General features: G+C 37.7%; 2 protein-coding genes across 3 annotated transcripts; both read left to right on the top strand.

The window, feature by feature from the left end:
- Nucleotides 1–596: 596 nt before the first annotated feature.
- LOC143444134 (sushi, von Willebrand factor type A, EGF and pentraxin domain-containing protein 1-like) lies at nucleotides 597–14591 on the top strand. Its single transcript, XM_076943262.1, has 54 exons — nucleotides 597–839; nucleotides 1079–1164; nucleotides 1252–1347; nucleotides 1484–1604; nucleotides 1948–2091; nucleotides 2273–2359; nucleotides 2488–2601; nucleotides 2743–2832; nucleotides 3144–3257; nucleotides 3480–3572; nucleotides 3711–3821; nucleotides 3984–4076; nucleotides 4167–4277; nucleotides 4393–4485; nucleotides 4591–4701; nucleotides 4809–4901; nucleotides 4987–5097; nucleotides 5344–5436; nucleotides 5564–5674; nucleotides 5761–5853; nucleotides 5929–6039; nucleotides 6106–6198; nucleotides 6289–6399; nucleotides 6514–6606; nucleotides 6716–6826; nucleotides 6919–7011; nucleotides 7100–7210; nucleotides 7471–7563; nucleotides 7649–7759; nucleotides 7852–7944; nucleotides 8069–8179; nucleotides 8333–8425; nucleotides 8501–8611; nucleotides 8792–8884; nucleotides 8964–9074; nucleotides 9195–9287; nucleotides 9361–9564; nucleotides 9652–9762; nucleotides 9972–10064; nucleotides 10239–10349; nucleotides 10441–10533; nucleotides 10701–10811; nucleotides 11098–11190; nucleotides 11353–11463; nucleotides 11610–11702; nucleotides 11784–11894; nucleotides 12024–12116; nucleotides 12251–12361; nucleotides 12491–12583; nucleotides 12753–12938; nucleotides 13270–13378; nucleotides 13496–13638; nucleotides 13724–13884; nucleotides 14119–14591. The coding sequence occupies exons 1-54, from the start codon at nucleotides 776–778 to the stop codon at nucleotides 14296–14298; spliced, it is 5868 nt and encodes a 1955-aa protein (XP_076799377.1). The 5' UTR covers nucleotides 597–775; the 3' UTR covers nucleotides 14299–14591.
- A 952-nt stretch (nucleotides 14592–15543) lies between these two features.
- On the top strand, nucleotides 15544–22126 carry LOC143444135 (NXPE family member 1-like). Of its 2 annotated transcripts, XM_076943264.1 has the most exons (3): nucleotides 15544–17083; nucleotides 18159–19053; nucleotides 19690–22126. In XM_076943264.1, the coding sequence occupies exons 2-3, from the start codon at nucleotides 18176–18178 to the stop codon at nucleotides 20648–20650; spliced, it is 1839 nt and encodes a 612-aa protein (XP_076799379.1). In that variant the 5' UTR covers nucleotides 15544–17083; nucleotides 18159–18175; the 3' UTR covers nucleotides 20651–22126. The 2 variants fall into 2 exon arrangements, with proteins under 2 accessions (XP_076799379.1, XP_076799378.1); XM_076943263.1 differs by lacking the exon at nucleotides 15544–17083 and having other exon boundaries at nucleotides 17118–19053.
- Nucleotides 22127–24578: the final 2452 nt, after the last annotated feature.

The raw sequence follows: 24578 nt of genomic DNA on the forward strand, positions 1-24578 counted from the left end.
ACTTTCTATTTATGATTTTGCTGCTCATGTACTTTATAACAATTCAGAGCAAGCGCTTGATATCAGAATGCTGGTTCCAACGACAGCGTCCGGACCTACAATGAAGACGTGATGCTCAGGATATCGAGTTAGATTTAAGAATGCGTGCGAAGAAATCACGCCCAAAATTCTACTGCAAGTAACGGATAATGACAGTGATTAAAAAGCGCTTGATCAGTGTTGGCGCAAAAAGCTCATAAAAGTATTCTTAATAGGATAAGTTATTCGTGGAAGCTGGACCTCGTTCAAGTGTTTCGTGTGATGTTTTCTTATAATCGCAGCTTAAACGCGACGACTCAAGATTTTTTCGTGTTGCCTTAGGTTTAATATTTCATGCAGACAAACACGTGTAACCGACTTTTATCTAAGAAAGATCAACTTGAAGCCGCTTAATTTATTTTGTAAAATTCTAAAACCTTATCGACTAAGAGATTGGGCTGAAAGATAAATTAAAACCTTCCTTATATTTTGGCTTACTTGGTTGTTGGTGGGTGCTTTGGTTACGCGTAAAAGAGGCTGTAGAGAAGAATGTAGAGCTGTCACTGGCAACGCATGCAGGATAAAAATATGCGAGCTATTCCGGCGGCGACGTCTCCAGTGGTTTGCTGGTGACGCATATAACAATCGCCGCCCTTGTTAATTGTGTATCATTTTGTAACTTCATTGCACGCAGAAAGTTTTGTGGAAAAAGTTAAAAAGTTGAGACTTGAATCGAGTTGATTTAACACCGACTTTCATGAAAATGAAATTTCTAGTTTGTTATATACTTTTGATATCTTTATTGCACCGACAAATAAGCGGTAAGTGTAAAACTAAAATAATAATTGTCAAGTTCTGTTTAACTTTATGCAAATTAAAGAAAGGCTTATACTGAACAAGCATCTATAGTTTTTATCTTAACGCAAACTGTGTAAGTTGCATGTGCTATTTACCTCTTACGGTGTTTCCAGAATTGCTTGATATCGAATATACTTAGCGATTTTCCAAAGAAATGCAAAACCAAAGGCGTGAATGACTATGAGTTATGTTTATATTTCAGCACTTAAATGTTGGCATTGCCACGACCAACCTACAAACGAAGCATGTATGAGAAATGGTTATTTGGAGATGTGCTTGCACAATCAGGTACAGAGTGAAGTCAAAGGGAACTACATTTGGTTTCGGGCATCAAAAGATAAGATTTAAAATAATTTGTGACTTTTCTTCCTGCAGGATGCGTGTGAAGCGGAAATCCGGGTGCACGACCATGTTATGACCGTCAATAAACGCTGTAAGCAAGCCCTCGCTTGTGGAAACAATTACATGCAGGTGATGAGATTTGCTTAGAATAGCATATTGGGTGTTTATTATAGACATTTTATTTGGCAATGAGCGAACTCGAAACTAAATTAATAACCTGGTGAAAGTTCGCCTTATTTTTACTTAAAATGCAATTTTTCATTAGAATATGCAACCAGCTTGGTTTGGAGAGCAATGTAATCCTTCCGCAAAAAATACGGTATGTCGATGTTGCTGTTCCTTCGACATGTGTAATCATCCGGAAAAGGAATGCATGCGAGAACCCGGTATTTTGTGACTTGTATGATATAGTCGTAGCTGTATACATTTATGTGGAAGAATAAAAAGCATTGCATTTGTTTCCCAAGATATATAAATAAATAGAAAAACATTTCAAAAATTTTTATTTGTTCCATGGACGTTTTAACGAGGAATTAAACCCGTAAGCAATCGGTCAACTTTATCATTTAATCTTGATTATATTATATCAATGCATATTGTAACTTATTACTATATACTATATTAATATTATTTTGTTAGTCCTGTTAAAATTTCTTTTGTAATATTCTTTATTTTGTATTATTCTTTATTCTTTTGTGTTATTAATATTATTATTATTATTTGTATCAGTTGTCGAGAGGAATCCAGAAGAAATTCGCCCTCCCTTCTGTACTGAACTTTCGAGATTGGAGAACGGGAGAACCATATGTACTCCAGAATTGAATAATGGCCAGGCCCTACCAGAAACGGTCTGCCATTTTATATGTGACGAAGGTAAAGTAATTCCAATTTTTGTTGCTTTTAAACTTTGTAACATTTTCTGAGTTTATCGGTTTTAACTTCATAATTACTTTGCTATTTTTGTTCATTATAATTGTTATTTGCTGTCAAATGTTTGCCAAAACATTTCATTGCTGCAATGCACGACATCATGGAAAGCTATTTTTAATTTTAGGATACAAAGTGGACGGGTTTGAAAGCAGCACTTGCGTAGGTTTTTCAAGCGGATACGAATTTGACAACCCGGTGCCAGTATGCCGAGGTGACATAACAAAACTAAACGTGAAAACGTGATTAATCAATGGATTTTGTTTTTCCTAGTAATTCATTTCAAACTAATCTGTATCTGCCAAACTCCGTTACCGTTTTGCATTATTTTTAACGCGACAGCAAGTCCCATGTGTAAACCATTCGCTCCTCCTGCAAATGGAAAAAAAATTTGCACGCCCGATAATGAAGGAAGCGCCGAAGTAGGAACAGTTTGCCGATTTGAATGTAACCCAGGTAAATTCGTTTTTTTACCGTCAATCTGCGTCTAATCTTTTTCAATTGAACTTTTGTTATATAGGCTACTTTACTTGCTGACTAATTTTAATGGCTTCAGTATTCAGATACTTGTTTAACATTTTCTACGACTTCACGCAGGTTATATTTTACGTGGATTTCGGACGAGAGTTTGCAAAAAGACAAGTCCGATTGTCGCCGTCTTTTCCCGCAATACGCCAATCTGCCGACGTAAGCGTTGCGTTAGCTTAACATTAGAGAACATAGGACCTATATAGTATAGTAAACCGGTGAACGAAAATAGCACAATTTCTCGTTAGCCTGATGCTATATATGTGGTCGCTCTCAGAATAATCTTTTTATAGCCCAAAGGGTTTGGTTTAGTCGCGAAAGTTCTTGCACGTCACGGCTGCATTGATTGCTATACTATTCTGTCAGACATGCTGCTTTGTATGGCATCACCGTTACTTTGCGTGTTTGCGCTACTCAGATCATCTTTATAGTTTTTTTAATGCATGAAATTACTTAAATATTTTACGTAGCTAATCCCCGTTGCCCTCCTGTTGGTATTCCTGAAGATGGAAGCGCCACTTGCAGCAGATATGTTACCGGGGGAGTCCCTCCTGGAGCAACTTGCACATTTTTATGCAACGAAGGTTAAGCAATATTTTTAGACTTGCCGTTCTGGCTATTTTTTTGCCAGCTTAAATTAGCTTACATGATGTCATAATGCTCTTATGACGTTGTTTATACTTTAATTGCTTTCATCAATGCAAAAGCTTGTATTTACATTGTTGCGAATTTAGCCATACTGCAATGTCATGGCATTCGTCTCAGCAAAGATGTTCGTTTGAACACTAATTCTTGCTTTTGTACAGGATATAAGCGGAGAGGTTCAAGGCAAACCAGGTGCCAAGTGGGAAGGAATCCAACCAGTGCCAATTACAACAACCCGGTTCCAGATTGCGAACGTAACTATTTCTAAAATCTTACTATCGCCTTTGTCATTTCACTTGTTAAATGTTTGCGCTTCAATGTCGCCACTTTAATGCTCAAAACGTTAAAAACAATGTTGACTAAACAAACTTTGTTGCACTTTGGCATGACAGCAAACCCACAATGTAAGAAGATCGAAACTCCTATCAATGGATTTAAAGGTTGCTCGCAAGAGGGCGACCGGGTTGACGTTGGCACTGAATGCTCATTCCGATGTAAAAGAGGTAAAACCACTGCTTGCTTATTATAAGTTACTGGTTATACAGTAGTAACTACTTCAAGTTGTAGTCACAGCAACCAGTCAAATTTTGCAGTAAGTTAAACTTTTCTCTACGAGTTTTGTAACCGAAACCGGACTGTTCACGTTTTTCTTTTCTATGGTGAAGGTTTCAAATTGGTTGGAGCTTTGGGTAGCACCTGTATTGCTGGACGACAACCAAATAACGCACTGTGGGACAACGAAACACCAAGATGCAGGCGTGCGTATAACGATGTTTCAGTTTTATTCATCTTTTGTTTCCAGGTTTAGCCTAAAAGCTTTGAGACTAGTTCTCATTTTTATTTTGTAGCTGATCCAAAGTGTAGTGCGTTGGAGACCCCTGTGAATGGTAGCAAAGAATGCAGTCAAGAGACGGAGTTGGTGGATCCCGGCACCATCTGTTCCTTTAGTTGTGACGTTGGTACGACAAAATATTTTTGAAGTTGATGTTATTTGTTTTGTCAATGCGACAAGCTTCACTTTTGAACTACAGCTGTATTGCCATTAAAACGCTGAAAAATGTTTTGCCTGCTTAGGCTACTTGTTGATTGGAGGACGGAGTAGCACCTGCAGAATTGGTTCGAATCCAAACAGGGCCGCCTTTGATTCCTTGGCTCCAACATGCCGACGTAAGTTAATTTCTATAATGAATATATAATTGACAACAAAATCAAGCTTTTGACGTAAATAAACACGTTTAAATCGTAATTAAAACTGTATAAAATATATTCTAGCCAACCCTAAGTGTGATAGAATTTTTGCGCCGGAGAATGGCCGTATCAGGTGCTCCGATTCGAGAGCTAGAGTGTCTCCTGGGACCTTTTGCTCATTCACATGTAATCCAGGTAAATGTTCGTGGTTTAACCTGTTACAGCATCACACACACACACACAATAATAGGAATCCGATAATTTCTCGATTTTTATTTAAAAACATTTTCAATAACCATCAGGTTATGTAAGAGTCGGTCCGGCACGAAGCACATGCGGAAGAGGGAAAAATCCCGTGGAAGCTGCTTTTAACAACAAGCCTCCAACGTGCTGGCGTAAGTGGCAACATTTTAGTAATTTACTGTATCACGACTTTCTAATGCACAAGGCTGATTTGGAAATTGTGTCACTTCCGTCTAGCAAACCCAAAATGCGATATTCCTGAAACACCAAACAATGGAACTAAGGATTGCACACAAACTGGCAGAAACGTTGACCCGGGAACAATTTGTAAATTTGATTGTGACGAAGGTGAGATGCTTAGAAAAACCTTTTCCTCTATAAGATAGTACTTTATTATGATAAGTATAGAAGTGCATGAAAAAAATGTAACAACTAAGTTATGGCCCTATATACATAGAGACAAAATTTTTTTTACAGCTGGTATAACGCATAGGTATAGGCCTAATGTAAGCCTACAGTATGCAACTATGCATGCCGGTATTATACGATTTACAGTCCACGGATATTAATTTAGTGTGCTATAACCTCTGCTAGGCTACATGTTGCTCGGGGCTGAGAGAAGTACTTGCAGGGAAGGGGAAACGCCACTTGATGCTGCATTCGACAATTTCGCTCCTGGTTGCGTTCGTGAGTCTTTCCTTCATTCGATATACAAAAGAATTGAATTTCGAAATATATGAACAAAACTGTAATATTAAGTAAGATTAGTTACTGCAAATGATGGACTGACCAGAGCGCAAAAAATCTTTTATAGCCAATCCGAAATGTTACATCATTGAAACCCCAGAATTCGGAAACAAAACTTGCTCGCAAGAGGGCGACAGAGTGGACCCGGGAACTATCTGTACCTTTGAGTGCGATAAAGGTATCTTAATGTTGGCAACATAGGACACACAGTATAATAACTTAGGGTAATTTGTTAAAACATTATAAAACAACTCTTGTTTTTAGATTACAAGCTGGTCGGTTCTCAATTCAGCATCTGCGTGGAAGGTACAACACCATTTGAGTCCGCATTCAACAACAGAGCACCGAAGTGCAACCGTACGTATCAAGGAATGTTTCAACGTTGTTTTAGTTGCCAAAAAATGAGCTGATATTAACTTATTCTGTCTTTAGCCGATCCAATGTGCAATGTCCCGGAAACTCCTGATAACGGTAGGAAGACTTGCTCACAAGCTGGCGCTAGAGTGAAACCGGGGACTACCTGCACTTTTGCATGCGATCCAGGTAAAGGTGTTGTTAGTTACAAATTGTATTTTTGTTTTTAACAATGGATGTGTTTTATCCCGGCAGGTTACCTTGTTGTTGGACACGCTACTAGCACTTGCATCCAAATTGGCAGACCTACTGAGGCACGATTCAACAGAGAAGCAGCACAATGCCAACGTAAGCTTTTATGTAAAAAAAAGTAAAACATCCAACTATGTATTCAATACTTGTAATGAATAGACTTTAACGAATTCTCAAAATCTGTAGGAAATCCCAAATGCCCCTTGATTGGAACTCCCCAGGATGGCACAAAAAATTGTACGCAGAATACTCCTCTAGTCGATCCAGGAACGAGTTGTATATTTAGTTGTAACGAAGGTGATTAAAAAATTTTCAGCTGATAAACGCTGGATGTGATTTGTGCACTATAAATTTCTTGCTATTACCATAGAATGAAGCTATAGAACTGATGATACTAAATGACGTTTTAAGGTTATTTGCTGGTTGGTGCGAGACGTAGCACATGTAGAGAAGCTGAAAATCCGTTGTACTCAGCCTTTGATAACCGAATACCTGCATGCACACGTAAGGAATATAATATTACACGTGGGAGAATATGCGTGTTTTATTTTCCTTTGCAAAAGAAGCAGACCAATCAAGAATAAATATCAAAAACTCTTGCATTGATTTACAGCGAATCCAATGTGTCCTGTCATCCAGACTCCCGAACACGGTTCCAAATCTTGCACACAGGAAGGGGATGTTGTAGAACCGGGAACAGTTTGTACATTCAACTGCGATCCTGGTACGTTAATAACTGCCAAGGTGTAAGTTAATTTCGTAAAAACTTTCGCACGTTAGCAAATTTTGTAAAACCAATTTCCTTGTGGTGTTCAGGTTACATATTGGAAGGACCACGCAGAAGTACTTGTCGCGCAGCTGATAATCCACTGAATTCTGCATTTGATAATGAAGCGCCGACTTGTGCCTGTAAGTTGCAACCGTAAATAAGATTATCCAGTTGAAATGATACCAGTTTGGCTAAACAAAATGTTAATTTACAAAAACTTCCTGTCAGCTGATCCACAATGTGATATAATTGGAACCCCAACCAACGGCAGAAAGTTTTGCACTCGACGTGGTCCCAAAGTTCCACCCGGAACTGTGTGTGTGTTTTCCTGCGAACCAGGTGAGACAGTGACAGAACGCATAGTCGTGATATTATATAGATGGTTTCTACGAATTACATTTGTACTTTTCATGTACGTGTGATCAATATCGCTTTACTGCAAAATACAAATTGTTAAGATCTTCATAAATCTTTGTGAAAGAATAAATGTATACATGCATTAATTATTGCAACCATACGGCATTGCTATACGTTGATATAGGCCAGAAAATTTATTACAACGTGCATGCAAACTCATCAAATATTTGTGAAATGTTCAGGGTACTTACTTGACGGTTTGTCGCGTAGCACATGCAGGGAAGATGAAAATCCACTGGATTCGGCGTTTGACAATCCAATGCCATCATGTGCAGGTAAATATAAAGAATTAGTCACACAACCGATTACGTACAAACTTTCTGTTGGCGCACACAAGTAATTCTGTTATATCATTTAAAGCAAATCCTCTTTGTGCCTCTCCTTCGGCTCCTGAACACGGTTCCAAAAATTGCACACAAGAAGGCTTTTTAGTTGTGCCTGGAACAATTTGCACTTTCAGCTGCGATCCTGGTAAGTTAAGAAAGGCTAAATCATACCAGTAAAAGCTCTGAGCGCTTTGTATGTATGTTCACAATTTAATAAGTTTTTTGATATTTTTTTAGGTTACCTATTGGAAGGCTCGGAAAAAAGTACATGTCAAGGTGCTGAGAATCCTCTAGACTCTGCGTTTGTTAATAAACCGCCAGTTTGCATTTGTAAGTTGTTTTGGTCATTTTTTTTAAATTCAATGACAACCTTAAATTATAAACGAGTAAGGTTCTAATTAGGTCTGAGAATCTGGACTACACTCTAACAAAAATTCCTTCTAATCAAACGCAGCTGACCCGAAATGCGCCTTGATCGCAACGCCTGAAAACGGGAAGAAATCTTGTACTCAAGATGATTCCGAAGTTCAACCTGGCACCGTTTGCACCTTTGCTTGCGACCCAGGTGAGAGAACGAGACAAGAACTCGATACTTAACAATGCAACACCTGCAACAAATGCACAATGGTGGACCTATTGCTTTCTCTACTTTTTGAGAAACATCGACATTGCATTTTATCTAGTGCTTGTACTGACAGACTCTTTCTCACTTTGTCAGGGTATTTACTTATTGGTAGAAGACGCAGCACATGCAGAGCGGCGGAAAATCCCTTGAATTCTGCTTTTGATAATCTGGTGCCGACATGTAGACGTAAGAAATATTGCTTTCACCTAAACTCATTATAACTACCAGAAAGATCGTTTTACGACAGTTATATATTTACAGCAAATCCCTTATGTCCAATAATTGATGCTCCTGAACAAGGCTCAATATCTTGCACACGCCCAGGAGATTTAGTTTTGCCGGGAACCGTCTGCAGTTTCCGCTGTAATCCAGGTATGTTATTAGACCATATATTATATAATAAGCTGCGCTAACGCTGCTCTTTCTATAAGTACTTGCCACAATCGATTTCTTGCATTCTTTTGTATGTGTTAGTTAATTTGAGAAACAGACTCAATTGCAGGAACTGTACATAATAACTATTTAGTTTATCAAAAAATCTCTTTGATTTAGGTTATATTATGGATGGTTCGCGCACAAGTACATGCCGTGCCGCAAAGAACCCAATAGATTCTGCCTTTGACAATGCTATTCCGACTTGTCTTCGTAAGCATTTTACTTCAGATTTTTTCCGAAAACCATTGCACAGTATATAACATCAAAACGCGTTTTAAAATTATTTCAGGGGACCCGAAATGTGAGTTGATTGCAACGCCTGACAACGGTAGAAAAAACTGCACGCAGAGCACACCTCAAGTTACTCCTGGTACTCGGTGCACTTTCGGTTGTAACGAAGGTAGGAAAAGTAAATGAAAAGTTACAAAAACTAAGCATTAATCGTTACCTACAACCTTATCGTTGCAATTTACGGACACATCTGTTTAATAAACGCGTAAAAAGTATATTTGCCATGAAGGTTATTTGCTGATCGGTTCAAGACGAAGCACTTGCAGAGAAGCTGAAAATCCTTTAGCGTCCGCTTTCGATAACCGAATACCTGCATGCACACGTAAATATTATTTATAGGAGTCCAAAATGATGAAAAATGTGTGACGTCATGGTTAACATCCATGTATTTGCAGCGAATCCGATGTGTCCCATAATCCCGGCCCCACAGCACGGTTCCAAATCTTGCACGCAGGATGACGATTTTGTTGAACCGGGAACAGTTTGTACTTTCAGCTGTGAACTCGGTTACATTCTGGAAGGTTCGCGAAGAAGCACATGCCGCGCTGCGGCAAACCCGCTGAACTCTGCCTTCAACAACGATACACCAACTTGCGTTCGTAAGTCGCACGAATTCGGTTAAACCTGTTGATGAAATTGAAACCGCTTGTCAAGGATCAAGCAAACGTGTTATCTTTCGCCTTTAGCTGATCCGAAATGTGACGTGCTTTTAACACCTGATAACGGAAGGAAATTCTGCACTCAGAACACTCAACAAGTCCAACCAGGAACCAGGTGTTTCTTTGAATGTGACGAAGGTGATTAAGATAATAATCTAAGTTTTTGAAAACAAACATAAACTGATAAAAATATTCTCTGCTTTCTGTGTTTTGAGCGTTTGATTTTCGATGTAGGTCAATTGCTATATCATGCCTGTAGGCCTTATGTAGCCTAAGAAAAGCTTGTAAACTCATTACTTCACAAACTTTCTTTTTAAACTGTAAGAGAACTTTCTTTGTGTCTTCAGGCTACTTCATAGAAGGAGAGAGCATGAGCATTTGCATAGAAGGAAGAACTCCAATAGAATCCGCTTTTGATAACGAGGCCCCGGTCTGCAAACGTAAGACAACCAAACGTTTACAAAACACTGAATACAAAGAAAAAATAAATGCAGCAAATACTATGCCTATAAGTCTAAGAGAAACACGAGTTGAAGAAGTATTAACATATTGAAGAAATAAACATTAAGGAGTATTAACTAAATATGACTAAACATGGGTAAATATTTGAACAGCAAAGCCAAAATGCAAGACCATTGAACCCCCCATGTTCGGTTTTGTATTTTGTTCGCAAGAAGGAGATGTTGTCGACCCGGGAACTTTCTGTACATTTGAATGCCAAGGGGGTAAGTGCTGCGCAATTGTTTAGTTTTAACTTATCATATTATTAAAATAACTAATGTTTTTTGCTTTTCTATCTGTGAAATTTTTCTCCAGGTTACATTTTGGAGGGAACCGGTGAAACTGTTTGTATCGAAGGTTCGAACCCCAATGAATCGAGATTCGATAGCCCGACACCGTCTTGCATTTGTAAGAAATTGACTTAGCGTTAATTTGTTTAAAGCTTATTTAGGTCGTGATATGCAAACGCTCTGTTGTGTGGATCGGTATGTTATACTCCAGAGTAAACACTTTTGTCATTACAAAGATATATTCTTCAGAACTATGCTAAAACTAAAAAGAACATTCTTATGCAGCCAATCCCAAATGTGATGCGATCGACGCTCCAGTCCACGGCTCGAAATCGTGTACGCAAGATGGCGTCACCGTTGATCCAGGCACCGTCTGCACATTCAGCTGCGAGCCAGGTACATCTTTTTACAGTTATTCAATTAAATCTTTAAAATGGTATTTGCAGGGGGTTTTGTAATCGCATTAGCCTACACGGTGAATCAGTCGTGACGTTAAAAGTTTTGTAAATAATTGAACTTGTTCTAGGCTAAAGCGATGCTGGGCAGACTGCGTGTTAAAATACTTTTTAGCGATTTTAGATGTAACTGCTTTAGATGATGCTAACTGATGTACGAATAAGTTTACGACATGTAATGCATTTCTACTATTGACTACCTTATTTTGATAAATATTTTCGAACAGGTTACCTTCTTCAAGGCCACGAACAAAGCGAATGTCTCTCGGCTCCAAATCCACTGGATTCGAAATTTGATAATCCAACTCCAATTTGCTCACGTAAGTATCAATCAAATTTGCTCCAAGCCCAAAAACAATTTTTACACTTATAACAAGTACGTGTTGTGCTCCAATAGCTGCAACGTACTCGAGAAAAAAATATTTTTTTATGAAAGTATACACTCGTGGTTTGTATCACATTCTTTTCATTTCCCATCACAGCGAATCCTATGTGTGATTTCATCGGGGTGCTTAGCAACGGAAAAACGGAGTGCGGCGAGGAAGGCGACAAAGTTAACCCTGGGACAGTTTGCATCTTCATTTGCGATGACGGTAATTCGATTGATTTTAATTGTTATATAATGCTATGGTTTATTAGCTGTTTTCATTGCTCTATGAACATTCGTAATATAAATGTAGATTTTTTTAAAATAGACTGTGGACGAGGTTAACTATGTGTGTAATCTTTCTCAATCTAGGCTACCTTCTTTTTGGAGAGGCAAGAAGTGAATGTAGAACTGGTGCCAGGCCTATCGAAGCGGTTTTTGACAACTCTTTGCCTGTTTGCATTCGTAAGTGATAACAGTAGTTGACTAAACTATTGGTAATACAATCTTGCCGATCTATTAGTACATTGTTTCTATCTTTTCCAGCAAATCCAAAATGTGAGATCATCAAAACACCTGAAAACGGAAGAAAGGAGTGTACGCAAAATGGCACTGAAGTCGACCCGGGAACAAAATGCGAATTTTTCTGCAATGAAGGTTAGTTAGTTCTTATAACTGTGGGACGTGATAAATTTAATTAACTTTAATCAGAATAGATTCAAACGCTTCCTTTAATTAGATTTCAATGAAAACATATTGTAATTACCAAGTTATACTTTTGTGTAGGTTATATATTAGAGGGTGCAAGAGAAAGCACTTGCGTTGAAGGGGAATCACCATTGGACGAAGCTTTTGATAACCAGCCCCCAATATGTAGACGTGAGTATTTTAAATAGACCCATTTATTATTGAGTACATCGCTTATTTAACTGATTTCAAGTGAAAACATCATGTCGGGTGTTATGCAGTTTTTATAACAATTTTGTTTTATCATTTTGTCCACATATTTGCAGCCGAACCTAAATGTGATCAAGTTGGTACCCCTGCAAACGGCCGAACAGTATGCACTGAAAACGGTGCCCAGGTTTCTCTAAATACGGAATGTCGCTTCTCGTGTGACGAAGGTATATAGCCTATAAAAGGATAGTAACAATTACGCACTCTGTTTTGTTCATTAAGAACTTAATAAAATACCACCACTGGTGTTAACAACACATTAAACCATTAACAAGAATAAACAATCTTCGTGTTAGAATACGTTCTCGTCGGGTCGTCAAGGAGCGTCTGTGTCGCATCAGAGGATATGCGAACGGCTCGATTTAACAACGACCTTCCCTTCTGCAGACGTAAGTGGTTTCGCTTGGGGCTATTTGGCGGGAAGTTGTTTTTTAACGTTAATACGTCAGAGATGGGGACGATACAAACACCATTATATGCTCGTTTTATTTTTATTATTGTTTTCGTTTGTTCTGTTTTGGTTTATTTTATTTTGCTGAATTGTTTATCTTTGTCCAGGTGGGGAGTGTGACGAACTTGAGCCTATCGCCAACGGAAGAGTAAGATGCTCTGATAAGAACAACCTCAACTCAGTGTGCAACTTTAGATGCAGAAATGGATTCATTTTGCATCCTCCGAACCGAACCAGCACCGTTTGCGATCCAAACACTGCCTTTTGGACCAACCCAAATCCTTGCTGCATCTGTGAGTGTATTTGTGTGCATGAGATTGTTTCTGTTTCCCTTACAAGAACACTCACTCAACAACGGCATCACAAAGTTAACTGCAATTTAGTGTTTAGATACCTCATAGAGGTCAGATTTTTTGCTTTTAAGTCAAAATTCAGCCGCCATAAGTTTTAAAGACATTTTAATAATGATTTTTGCCAAGCAATACATATCTTGAAACACTTCTTATGTGCTAATTAAAACATTCGGCATAGCATATATGACGTGTGGTATACCATACGTCGTTGGTTTCAAAAGTTCGAATTTTTATAACACTCTGCTTTTCAATTCTTTTTTTTTATTTCCAGCGTCTTGTCCAGCAAATGAAATGGATCTTGTTATGATCCTCGATTCCTCAGGTTCGATCGGAGCAGAAAACTGGGAAATCCTCAAATCATTTGTCCAGGGTCTTATCAAGTAAGTGGTCCCGTCAAAACCACTTATCTAAATTTTTTGAAAAGATTAAAAATAGATATTTAGTTTTTTGATAAACTTCACGAAATTAATTCGTTTCTTTCTCGCTCGCCAAAACAGCGATCTCGAAGTGCGGTTCGGTGCGACAAAGATGGGCTTGATAATGTACAGTGACGTTGTTGATCCCAAGCAACAAATACAATTGACCTTTAACAAAGATGCCGTGCTTCGACTGGTGGGAAGTCTACAATGGATGGCAGATGGTAAACTTGGCACTCCTCTGACGTAATCGGTAACGTAATACAACGACGTATGGTGTAAGTTAAAACTGATTATTTGTGCGTGAAGAAACCAACACGGGTCTGGCGTTACGATACGCAAGGAAGAGGATACTTGGTGGTAGGCAGGACAGGAAAGATATTCCCAACGTGGTCTTGGTCATGACTGACGGAAAATCAGACGACAACGCCGCCTTCCAGGCAAATAAACTGAGAGAAGATGGCGCCATTGTAAGTAATAATAGATATTTAATACTTGATCATACTAAGCTTCTATAGACTCTATACAGAAAGAAATAAAACATTATACTTCTGGCTGTTCGGTTTGCTTTTATATAATAAGATATTTCAAAATGAAGTGGAAATTTTGTTGAATACTTTGAGGTATAGTCCACAGTTGTATTGGATTTGGATAAGTTATAACCTGGTCGAAACGTACACACCAAATGGTACCTTGTCTTACAGGTCTACACCGTCGGAATCGAGCCCAGTGGTTTCAATTACATCGACATAAACGAGCTGAACGCCATAGCTGGATCCAAGGAAAGAGTCGTATTTGTCGAGGAAGGTTATCACAAGCTTAACCAACAGATAGCTGAGGAGATAAAGGAATTGATTTGTGGCAAACCGTCATGCCCTGAGTAGAGAGCCGGGTAATGTGGTAGTTTTGTTGGAATTCTTCCCAGCATTATTCTTGTACGTTTTTGTGTTTGCGCTTATTTTTGTGCGGTAATTTAAATGATATTCTTCACATTTTACGTTGCAATTTTTGTGTACGTTCACTTAACTGTTTGACGTGCTTGGTGAATTATATGCCATTATTTCACGCTCCTTTAAAATGTCACTGCTTCTTTCGACGTATTATACTTATTCGTTTTCCCGCCGTATATGATAAAACATTGGTGTAATACAAGGAATTTTGTTGAATTTTAAAACAATTTGTATTGTCGATAATATTGGTTGGTGCTAATGTTACAACTTACAACCCTGCCAATGAGGAAAAGAAACCTAGCTAGACTTTGCACGTAGATATCTAAGACTTGTTGATTGTAATGGTCACAATATTGGTCAGACTATAGGCAAGGTCAAAATATGAATTAAATATTCTTGGTTATTAATTATTCGAATTGTTGATTATGCGCGTAACGATAAACTCTGTCAGCAGATGTGAAAACGTGATCTAAAACATTCCGTTAAATGAATGACGCATATAGACTACCTGAGAAAATCAAAGTATAACGCCAACATTCTTTCTTCACGATTTATTTTTAATTTAACGAAGTTCTCTTCAAATGCTTAAGGCTTAAAATGTTTTGGCACTCCTAGACTTTACAATTTCTGAATGAAAATCTGTTATTTATATCCACAATGGATACTAGATTTTAATTGATACTAGATACTAGCTAGATACTAGCAATTGATACTAGACTAACTAGAGGATTAAGGATTAAAATTATTAAACACTAAGGATTATCTCGGCGTAAAATATTTTTATTTAAGCGTTTTTGAGATCGTTAATGTTGTACTGCTCGTCATATTCCAAAAATTAAGAGAAATCTATACGAGACAGTAATGTTTTTGAAGAGTGATGAGTTGATGTACATACATTCGACATTTGAAAGGCTGTATGTGCAATTTAGCCAGAACGATAAGGATTCTTTAAAATATTCAACGTAGATTCTAGATCAGATACAGATGATTTAAAGAAATTCAAAGCACACGCAGGTAACGCTATGCCACAGCGTTTTAGGCTAAAAAAGAAAGGTGATTGTTAGTAGATAATTTTAAACAGAGATGGCGATAGCACAGCACAAGGTTAAACAAAAATCAACATATAATATCGACGTATCTCAGGTATACTTAGGTAGGTAATTCACTTATACGATTCATTGGCGAGGTTAGTATTGAAATGCTTTTCGATTGCTGTGTAAAAAATTAAAACCGATATTATAACATCTTTCGGGTGACTTATTAAATTCCGTTCTTTGATCCAGGCCCAAGGGCAGTACAGGAATATCGTCATTAACAGAAAAATAATTGTTCTCGGACAGCAATGCTGTGCTGGAAGTAAACCATCCGTTTCGCAGTAGAATTGGATTTCAGAGTTGCGGCGTGAAACGTGCGGAAGTTTCTCTTCAAATAATTAAAAAAACGCGAATATGTAGCTTGTAACTTTTTCAGCGTGAGTATATGGATTAGAGCGAATTTAGATCCTCGCAAGTTGAGGTATTACAAACACGACTTTACCGAAAGTCACTTTTCGGCAACATTGGGTTAGGCCAATTTATTTTACTCGAAGTTGAAGGCAGATCATATCGCCATATAACATTTAAGTCGTTAGTGCTTTTCAAACAGCGATGACTTTTTTCTTAGTTAGTGCGTTGAAGGTTAAGTTTTATTCTACGTGTGACGATGTCAAGTTTATGACATTACGCTGTTGCTATATACTGCCATCACTGCGAAGTCTTATAAAATCACTTATAATGAGTAAAGTTTGAAACGATTTTATAAGAACTTTATTGATCTATAAGCAAAGAAAGTAACTACTAGTGCTGCTATCAAAGATTGCTGTGTCATTCGGGTTATTCATGAAGTAATTTTAGGTGAAAAGTTGTCTTGGGTTTAAAGGTTTTTTGACGAGTACAGGAATATTTTTCTGCTTCAGCGTTTACAGTTCCTAAAATATTTTCGACTCAGCGTAATGTGTCACGTTAATTATGCAGCTTTTTCTCCGATCTTTTTCCCGCTATAAGCTGGAAATGACTCAACAAAAATAATCTGTACCTAGCCTCATCAAGCCGGAGATCCATGTTTCAGCATTTTCGCAATATGGCAAATAGAAAACTTGTTGACGTTAGAAGTATTGTAATTTGTATCGTGTTGACAAAAATTGATTGTCATAAGAACCTTGTTGACCTTGAAAGAAAGTAATTGAAGACAGTTGCCAGGAATGTTGTCGATAAAACAATTCTTTCAGTAGTATTTTGTAATTAAGCAGTTATTGGCAAAGATGTATCGCAAATTTTGCGCTAATTATGATGGCAATAAGGTTAATTATGAGGCCAGAACGTAAAATCACCATGTTTGATATCCGGTCTTTCAATCAAGTTATAGTATGACAACAGCTAGCTAGGTAAGCTAGCTAACACATTTTGGACAGAATACAACCCTGTATGTAAGCGATTAGCTGCAGGTGATGTTTTCAGCATAAAAGTGTCACAGGTGACAGTAAATGTATTATTCTAGTGAAATATTCGTGTCTTCGATAATTATAGGTACGGGACTAGGCAGTAATGACTTGCAATGGGACCAAAAGAGACCAAATTCGAATAGATTCGCCGAATATTGCGTGAGTGGAAAATTCTGGCGAACACGATCAGGCCTGCTAGCAAATAAGATTAAGGAACCAAGAATACTAAGAATGTCACCTGTAAGTACTACATATCGACTATGGTGAGAAATGACGAAGTCGATTGAAGGCTTGATACTACAAAAACCGTGTATATAGGGCAGGCCTTACAATTAAGACCATTCACGAAACGACTTAAGGTTTGTCAAAACAATGACCATTTACTTATGTGCTTATGTGGCGACATGTTACAGGCAAAATTTGACAACATACTGATGAAATTTATTGTTTCCTGCCGATGCAAACGGGTTCGGGATTTGTTTTTGTCGACAAACATGATTTTCGAGTTCGTACGAACTGAGTAATTTTCCTTGCGGCGTTTCCTTTTTGATGACGATGACGACCAAGACTGAGACCTGTTAGCTATTAGCCATGTAGCTTAACATCACCTTTACCAATTTTAATACACCAACTGCAAGTTCAATTAGGCTGTTAGTTATTCTTATTATACACTTAAGTACGTATCAACTATGCCTAATTCTCGTAGCCTGTATAGGCCTACATGGTTACACGAGATTCATAGTTGCTTCAAACACCAGCGTTATCCACGTGATTTTCACCGAGTGATGTAATAATTGCCATTATGTTTGCCATAACTAACGCAAAAATTGCATTTCTCGCGACACATTTCGGCAACAATTTCTTACCGCTAAATACTTTGCTATAGAATATTTTTCCGAGGTATACTCACTTAATATCGACAACTCTTCGTTGGATTTAAGGTCAATTCATTTCACTTACCGCTCATTCTAAATGCCTTGAGCATTTTTAATTCGAATTTGATTAACCATTTTGGTTATGACAGCTACAGAATGCTTTAAAAGAAGTCGGGATTAATGTAGCATATGCTTTTTTACACATAACTGCTATTTTGAGAGATGTTGCTGTATGGTTTCATTCGTTGATGTTAATGAATTTTTTCGCATTACACAAGTTCCTTAGTTGTAAATTACATTTAATAGGGTAGAGTGTAAACAATAATACATTTTGTGCTATTATCAGTACCATAATGGTAGTTACTAATGATTGTATAACTTTGCCGATCCTTGTTTTAAGGATACTACTTTTTACCGTAACAAAAGGTCTTAATTTGTAGGCGACAGCTAGCTAGCGATGGCTTCAAAGCGATTCTTTGTACTTCTCGCCTTTGGATTTACTTACATTTTCGTACATCGTTACAACAGTCTGTCGAAAAAGACTTCGAATGCGTTGTACAACCTACAAGAACAATCTTTGGCACAGGACCGATTGGCAGATAATAGAATGACCATCATACTCCAACCAAAAGCTAATGGCAACAACAATGTACTTGCAGTAGGCTCAGATGATTTGTTAGACAACGCATTGGCGAACGATGAAGTGAGTTACGTGAAAAACTTTTCCATCCCGTCAGAGACTGTTGATCCAGATTCAGCGTTTTTTGCCAACATCTATAAGGATGCCTATGGACTACCTATACGTGGCCCAGGGTTGTATACTTATGAAAAGCCTGATTATAACTGGACTCAGTATTTTCCTAGTGTCATATCTTCCCTGACGTCTCTAAGGGAAATTCAGCAAATTAACCCCATAATAGATCCCATGTCTTTTACCTCTAAACGCTCAACTGTCGAAATAGATGTCAAGGATAGTTACAGGGTGGGTGATGTTCTGGTGGCCAATATTCAGGCAAAGAACATTCTCGGTGAAGACAAAGTGTTAGGCGGTGATTACTTCAGGGCCAGGTTGATTCAGAAAGACTTGTTCGGTAAAATTATCGACGGCATTGCTTGCAAAATCGAGGATCACATGAACGGAAAATATACTTTGAGGGTTCCTCTTCTTTTTGAAGGGCGCATGACACTCGAAGTTAAACTTGTTTTGCCATTAGAAGGAATCGCGTTTTATTTCGACTACACCTCCATGCGAAATCACAAAGGAAATTATTTCAATGCAACTCTGCAAACCAATGAAACAGTAGAGTGTAACATGGACTTGAACAACTTTGAAAAGTAAGAAAATTACATTGCTTATACGAATACGAATTTCTCCATAACGTCAAAAATAATATTACTTTGGAGTAAATAAAGCAAGGAACAGAGAAATATTGTAAGTTATTTAAAAATTGCTGTGTTCGTTTTTAATAAATCCAAAACCCAAAAGTGGAATGAGCCGGACGAGTATTTAATATCGCTTATACATATAACAGCAGAATCGTAACCAAATCAAGTCATTTACCTTTTAAAATTCAACTCAAATCGAGTCGATTAATATTCGAAACCAAGCCAAACAGATAGAAAAAATACCATTTCTATCAACCACAAACGTTTAGGATTAGGCCTATTACAAAACTTGCTTCATTTCGATGCACCGTACGCTGTCGTAGATAAATAATCTCATTTTAAGGTACACTTTAATTTATTCGGACCAAATAATAGAGATTTGTTTTACTTTAATGTTGAAACGCAATCAAAAAGAACTTACTCGAACGATGACTCTAGTCAAGTCAAGGTTTTTTTTATACTTTTTTAGAAAGGCACTGGAGTCAAGTCGAGTCTTTGAAAAAAGTGACTCGAGTCGAGTCATGACGATTCTGCGTAATGGACTATACTTTATTACGTATTATATTTCTTCGTTTGTTTTTGTAGGTACGATAACAAGCCAACTTGTGACTACGGCAATCCCAGGACTGGAGATACTTGGTTTTGTGCAGTGCCGCCATCTGGAAAATGCCATCCGATAACGTGGATGATCGCTGAAAAAATGTTTAGGGTTTCACCGTTTGATTATAGGGGTCGGGTTCGAAGACTTTTCGGAAATATAGTGAAAATTAGGGGATCAGGTGTTCAAATCGAAATTTTGGCTAAAACGGACGAGGCTCAGATTGAAGAAAAAAAAAGTACAATCACCTCATCTGCCCCATTTACTTACCTCCAGCAAGAGCAGTGGATTCCGACGCAGCATTCGATGCACTGCCACGACTTGAGATCCTGTAGCGAATGCTTTTCAAACAAACGTATTTATTTTATCGGTGACTCAACGATAAGGCAATTTTTCTACCTCTCCGTTACAAAATTTCGCTTGGAAATGCACGGGCCAGATCACAGTAGGATATGGCAACAACCTAAAGTAGCCTGGAGTACTGACAGTAGCAGGAATATCAGGATTTACTACAGAGCCCACGGCCCGCCACTGAGAAATCCAGGTCCACCAAACACACGGCCCTACTTAAGTGATTTTCTTGGCGTTGTACCTGGAGGCCCTGAAGTGTACATTGTGTTCAATGTCGGCTTGCACTTTCTCGAATATGAGACTTCAGTGTACCTTCGCCGATTGGTGCTCATCAAAGACGCTATCTTGCAACACCAGCAAGCGTTTCCAGGCACAAAATTTATTCTCAGAGGCATGAACGTTGTTGAGTGGCCGCAGGAATGGCTTATCTTCAGACAAGAAGTTATCCTGCGAGAAGTTTTCAAGAATATTCCAAATTTGTTCTATTTTGACTTATGGGATTTTACTACAGTATTACCTTTAAATGATTACCACCCATCCCGGCCTGTTTTAGAAAATCAAGTGTTGCTTTTCCATAATCTGCTTTGCGATATGTAGTCCTGTTGAAAATGGTAGTGCTATAGGCCTACACGACACCTATGCATCACTTTGCCTTCTGGGCTACATGCGTATTATTTGCCAATCAGACTGGCCGCAGGATTCTTCGATTTGCTTTTCTGTTCTTGGGCTGACATGATGTTTTTACCTAACATTGCATAGTTCTCGATTCTTGTAGTTTATAACTGACGTCATATAGTCACTGACACTCATATTCGAATGAGCCGTACGTTTACAGTTTACAAAGTAGCAATGTGGACTTCCAAAAACATTTTATAGTAGGCCTAACATTTCTTACAGAGTTTCATGATTTTTCAAGACGTGGACGTGTTGTTAACCAACGTCCATCGAAAAAAAGGCTAGTTTAGCTAGCCGTTTTCAGTTAAAAGCAGAGTTGTAGAATTAAATAACCGATGTTGCAAGTAACAAAGATGGTTTGTTTTGGCCAATATATTAGAGTTCCTTAACGCTGTAGCCACAGGCCCTCGCAGCTTCTAGCTGTTCTAGCATATAAGGTGAATTAACATGTATAAAAAGCGAAAACGTTGAAATGAAATTTTAAAAGAAAATGACTTCCACGAAATGGAAAAGTGGGCTTTGTTTTGTAAGCGAACAGCGACTAATTTGTTGTTCAAGTATACTAACTGGCCAATATCAAAAAGTGACTAATTCAACACATGTGATTACGTTGCTCGTTGTGAGGTAGTCGATGGGCAGTTTGTTTGGGAGAAAAGACACGTACATAAAGTTGTTTTATAGTGATTTAGGGTTTAACATGGTTAAATTTAGATTAGAAGATAAATTTTCTGGTTATTTTGATACCATCAGGTTCATGTGAATGCGTTGTCTGACTTTTGAGTTCGTATGTAGGACTGAGACAATAGCTTCAAACCTACAATGTTTTCCGAAATAATTGTGACAACCTATTTATTATTAGGCAAAGTATAACGCAAAATGGCCAAACGAGTCATTCATTTTATTCTAGTGCCTTATTATATCATGATTTACTGTACTATTTTACAACCTTTTTGTGGTGATATGTCCTTAACAGAACATTTAAAGTCTTAGCCTACAGCTGTACAACATGGCTGTGTGCACTGTGCAATATATGTTATAGCAGCAGCAGACATATTTCCAGCAAAAAAGAACGTTCTGGTAGAAAACAGCGGACTTCGTTTTATGTGTTTCTGCCAACATCACGATTAAGTTGATTAGCTTTATATTTCAAACTTTTGGAAGATCAGCATTGGAATATGACATCAATGCACGGTTGCATGTATTTTATAACTTTAACAGGATTATATAAAACGGAAATTTATTGCACCTTTTCTTATCAACAAGCGTGGTGATGATGATTTTTTATTAACTATAAAAGAAACCTTGCTATCGCCATTTAAGCTATTCAGAGTTTTTTCGCTTGTGTACATAGCTTGCTATATGCAACGATTATATTTTTAAATAAAATTTGTAATCATTTCCCTATGGTTATGATTTGTCAAATTTAACTTTGAAAACACATCGATTAAAGCAACTATTTTAGAATGTTTCGCTGAATCGTTTGGGCAGTTCAACAACTTAGCTGTTGCTTGGGATAGCCTAAGGTGACTATGAAAAGGCTTAATTTGCTCAACCGCGTAAACAAATATGCCACATATATAAATCACTTCAGTGTCATATAAATTGAATATACCTTGAAAGTTTACTGGTACTGTTAAACGTGACAGACCTAATGAAGCAACTAATCCTGAAAGGTCACAAGCAATCTTTATTATGCAGAGCTTATTTAGCCACTTAATGTAAAAAGAGAAATAGCCTATCATATTCCGAAATGACATGTTCTGGATTTAGCGTAAACTCTAATTTGATAACCAACCAATATCAGCAGCATTAATCAGGTCGCTGGATTAAACAGAGTATATTACTGATACCTGAAACCGCAACATTTTATCATTGTCTCTCTTTCTCTCTCTTATTTTCTAGGCAAAAAATACTTATAGAAAACCATTGGTTATTGTTTGTAGTTCTTACAAATTAGAAGTTAAAATTGCTCTTGATGGACATGTACAGTATACGTGTCGAGCTTATTACGATTTAACCTAATATATTTTAATCGCGTCTTTATTTCAAGATACTGTGAAAGTATTACCTGGACAACCCGGACCACACAGGCTGTTAAAACGTAAGACGATGGTTATTTCTAAATTAATAAAACCTGTAACTTTGGAATGAATTTCTAATGGCTGCGTGGCTAAAACTTCAAACTGATGTAAAGAACAGAATGTGAGAAAATATGACTCGTGAATAGGCCTATGACTATAGCTTGTAGCCTACAAATGTTTAAGGCGTAACTTGAAGCATAGGCTTTCTCGGTAAATAGTAAGCCTTTTTGTCGTGAAAGGTAGAATTCGCCTATATCGTCACCTCAAGGGGATGAAGAAAAAGTGTCGATATAGGAGAAGTGTCGATTATAGACGAATCAATATATATAAATCAATATAAATTGTTTCTAAATTCCGGTTTTAGTTCAATGTAAGATCCTGGTAAGGGTTAAATGTGTACTCTAATCAGCACTGCTGCTTAAGTTTATTTTTTTGCGTACACCACGGCAAAGAACAACACAAACAAGATCGTGAAAAACAATGGTAGTTGTATTTACACGTAATACGAACGCAGATGGTACTGATGCGGAGCAATACGGCGTTACTACAGTAAGGTACAGTGGAGTATTTACTTCCTTGCAAAAAATCGCTATTTTTTTCTGTTTTGTTTTTGCGACAGCTTTGTTCAACACATGTTGCTGAATTTTTGTTAGCGAATGTAAGACTTCTTGGTTGTCGTCGCTGCTTTAGAGATAGCGACATAGGTAGCGCATTTACATGTTGATATAAAACGGAGTAGTCAAATTCGTCGGTGAGAAGAAAGAGACTCATCAGCCGAAAAAGACGATAGCCAAACTAAAGACAGCTATTCAACATGACAATTTTTGAACACTATTTAAGCCGTAATAAGTCGTAGTGACATCATAATTACGTCAAATACGACTAGGCAACCTAAACCGTCATACGATAACGTCATAAAGTCGTAAGTTGGATTACGTCCCGGAGTGAAAAGAAGAACTAGAACTGTCACTATAAACGAACTTAATGCTTTGGGTGATCAAAAAAGGGGTTGGTATACGCGAATTCTACCGGCATAAAAGCTAGCATAAAAACTTTCGTGTCTTTCGCTTAATATGGTGATTATACAAAAAAGCTCACAAGGCACCGTAGGCAGGCTATTGCATAAGATACCTGCCTTTACGTTTTGTCTGTCACTTGTTAAATTGTTACAAATAGTTTTGTAATTATTTGTGCATTTAACTCGCTTAATATATTTCTACTGTATTTAGGCTATTCAAAGAAGCTCAGCCCAGCGCAAATCAGACCAAAGTTACCGCAGATAAATCAGGTTTGGTCTATTTAGAAGTAAGGGTAAAATTGTACATTCCTAAACCACGCAGAGTTACTTCGATGTAACGATGCACAAAGTGGCGTATAGCTATCAATGAGTGGGGAAAGCGGCCACTCACTTTGGACATATTTTTGCAATTGGCTCTTCATCAATATGTAAGTATTTCTAATCCTATGTACAAGTAGGCCTCCACGATTGTTCTAACTTCGATAAAGTTCAAATCCATCTATTTTAACTGCGTAATCTTGCAATAACATTCTGGAGAAAAATTACTGTTAGCGTAGGTTATTTCATTTTTTGTTTTTCAGTTTCTACTCAATCTCCTGAAATGTGTTGGTATCAGCTGTGCATTATTAAAAAACTAGCAGCAGCTTTTGCCGGACGTTAAGTTGTTTTGTTGCGGCAAGTAGGCTATTACGTATTAGTATATTTGGACGTAATTTTACAACAAATAGTTGGTAAAACATACGTTCTTTTA

This window comes from Clavelina lepadiformis, chromosome 1, assembly GCF_947623445.1.
Source record: "Clavelina lepadiformis chromosome 1, kaClaLepa1.1, whole genome shotgun sequence".
In the NCBI taxonomy this organism is placed as follows: domain Eukaryota; kingdom Metazoa; phylum Chordata; class Ascidiacea; order Aplousobranchia; family Clavelinidae; genus Clavelina; species Clavelina lepadiformis.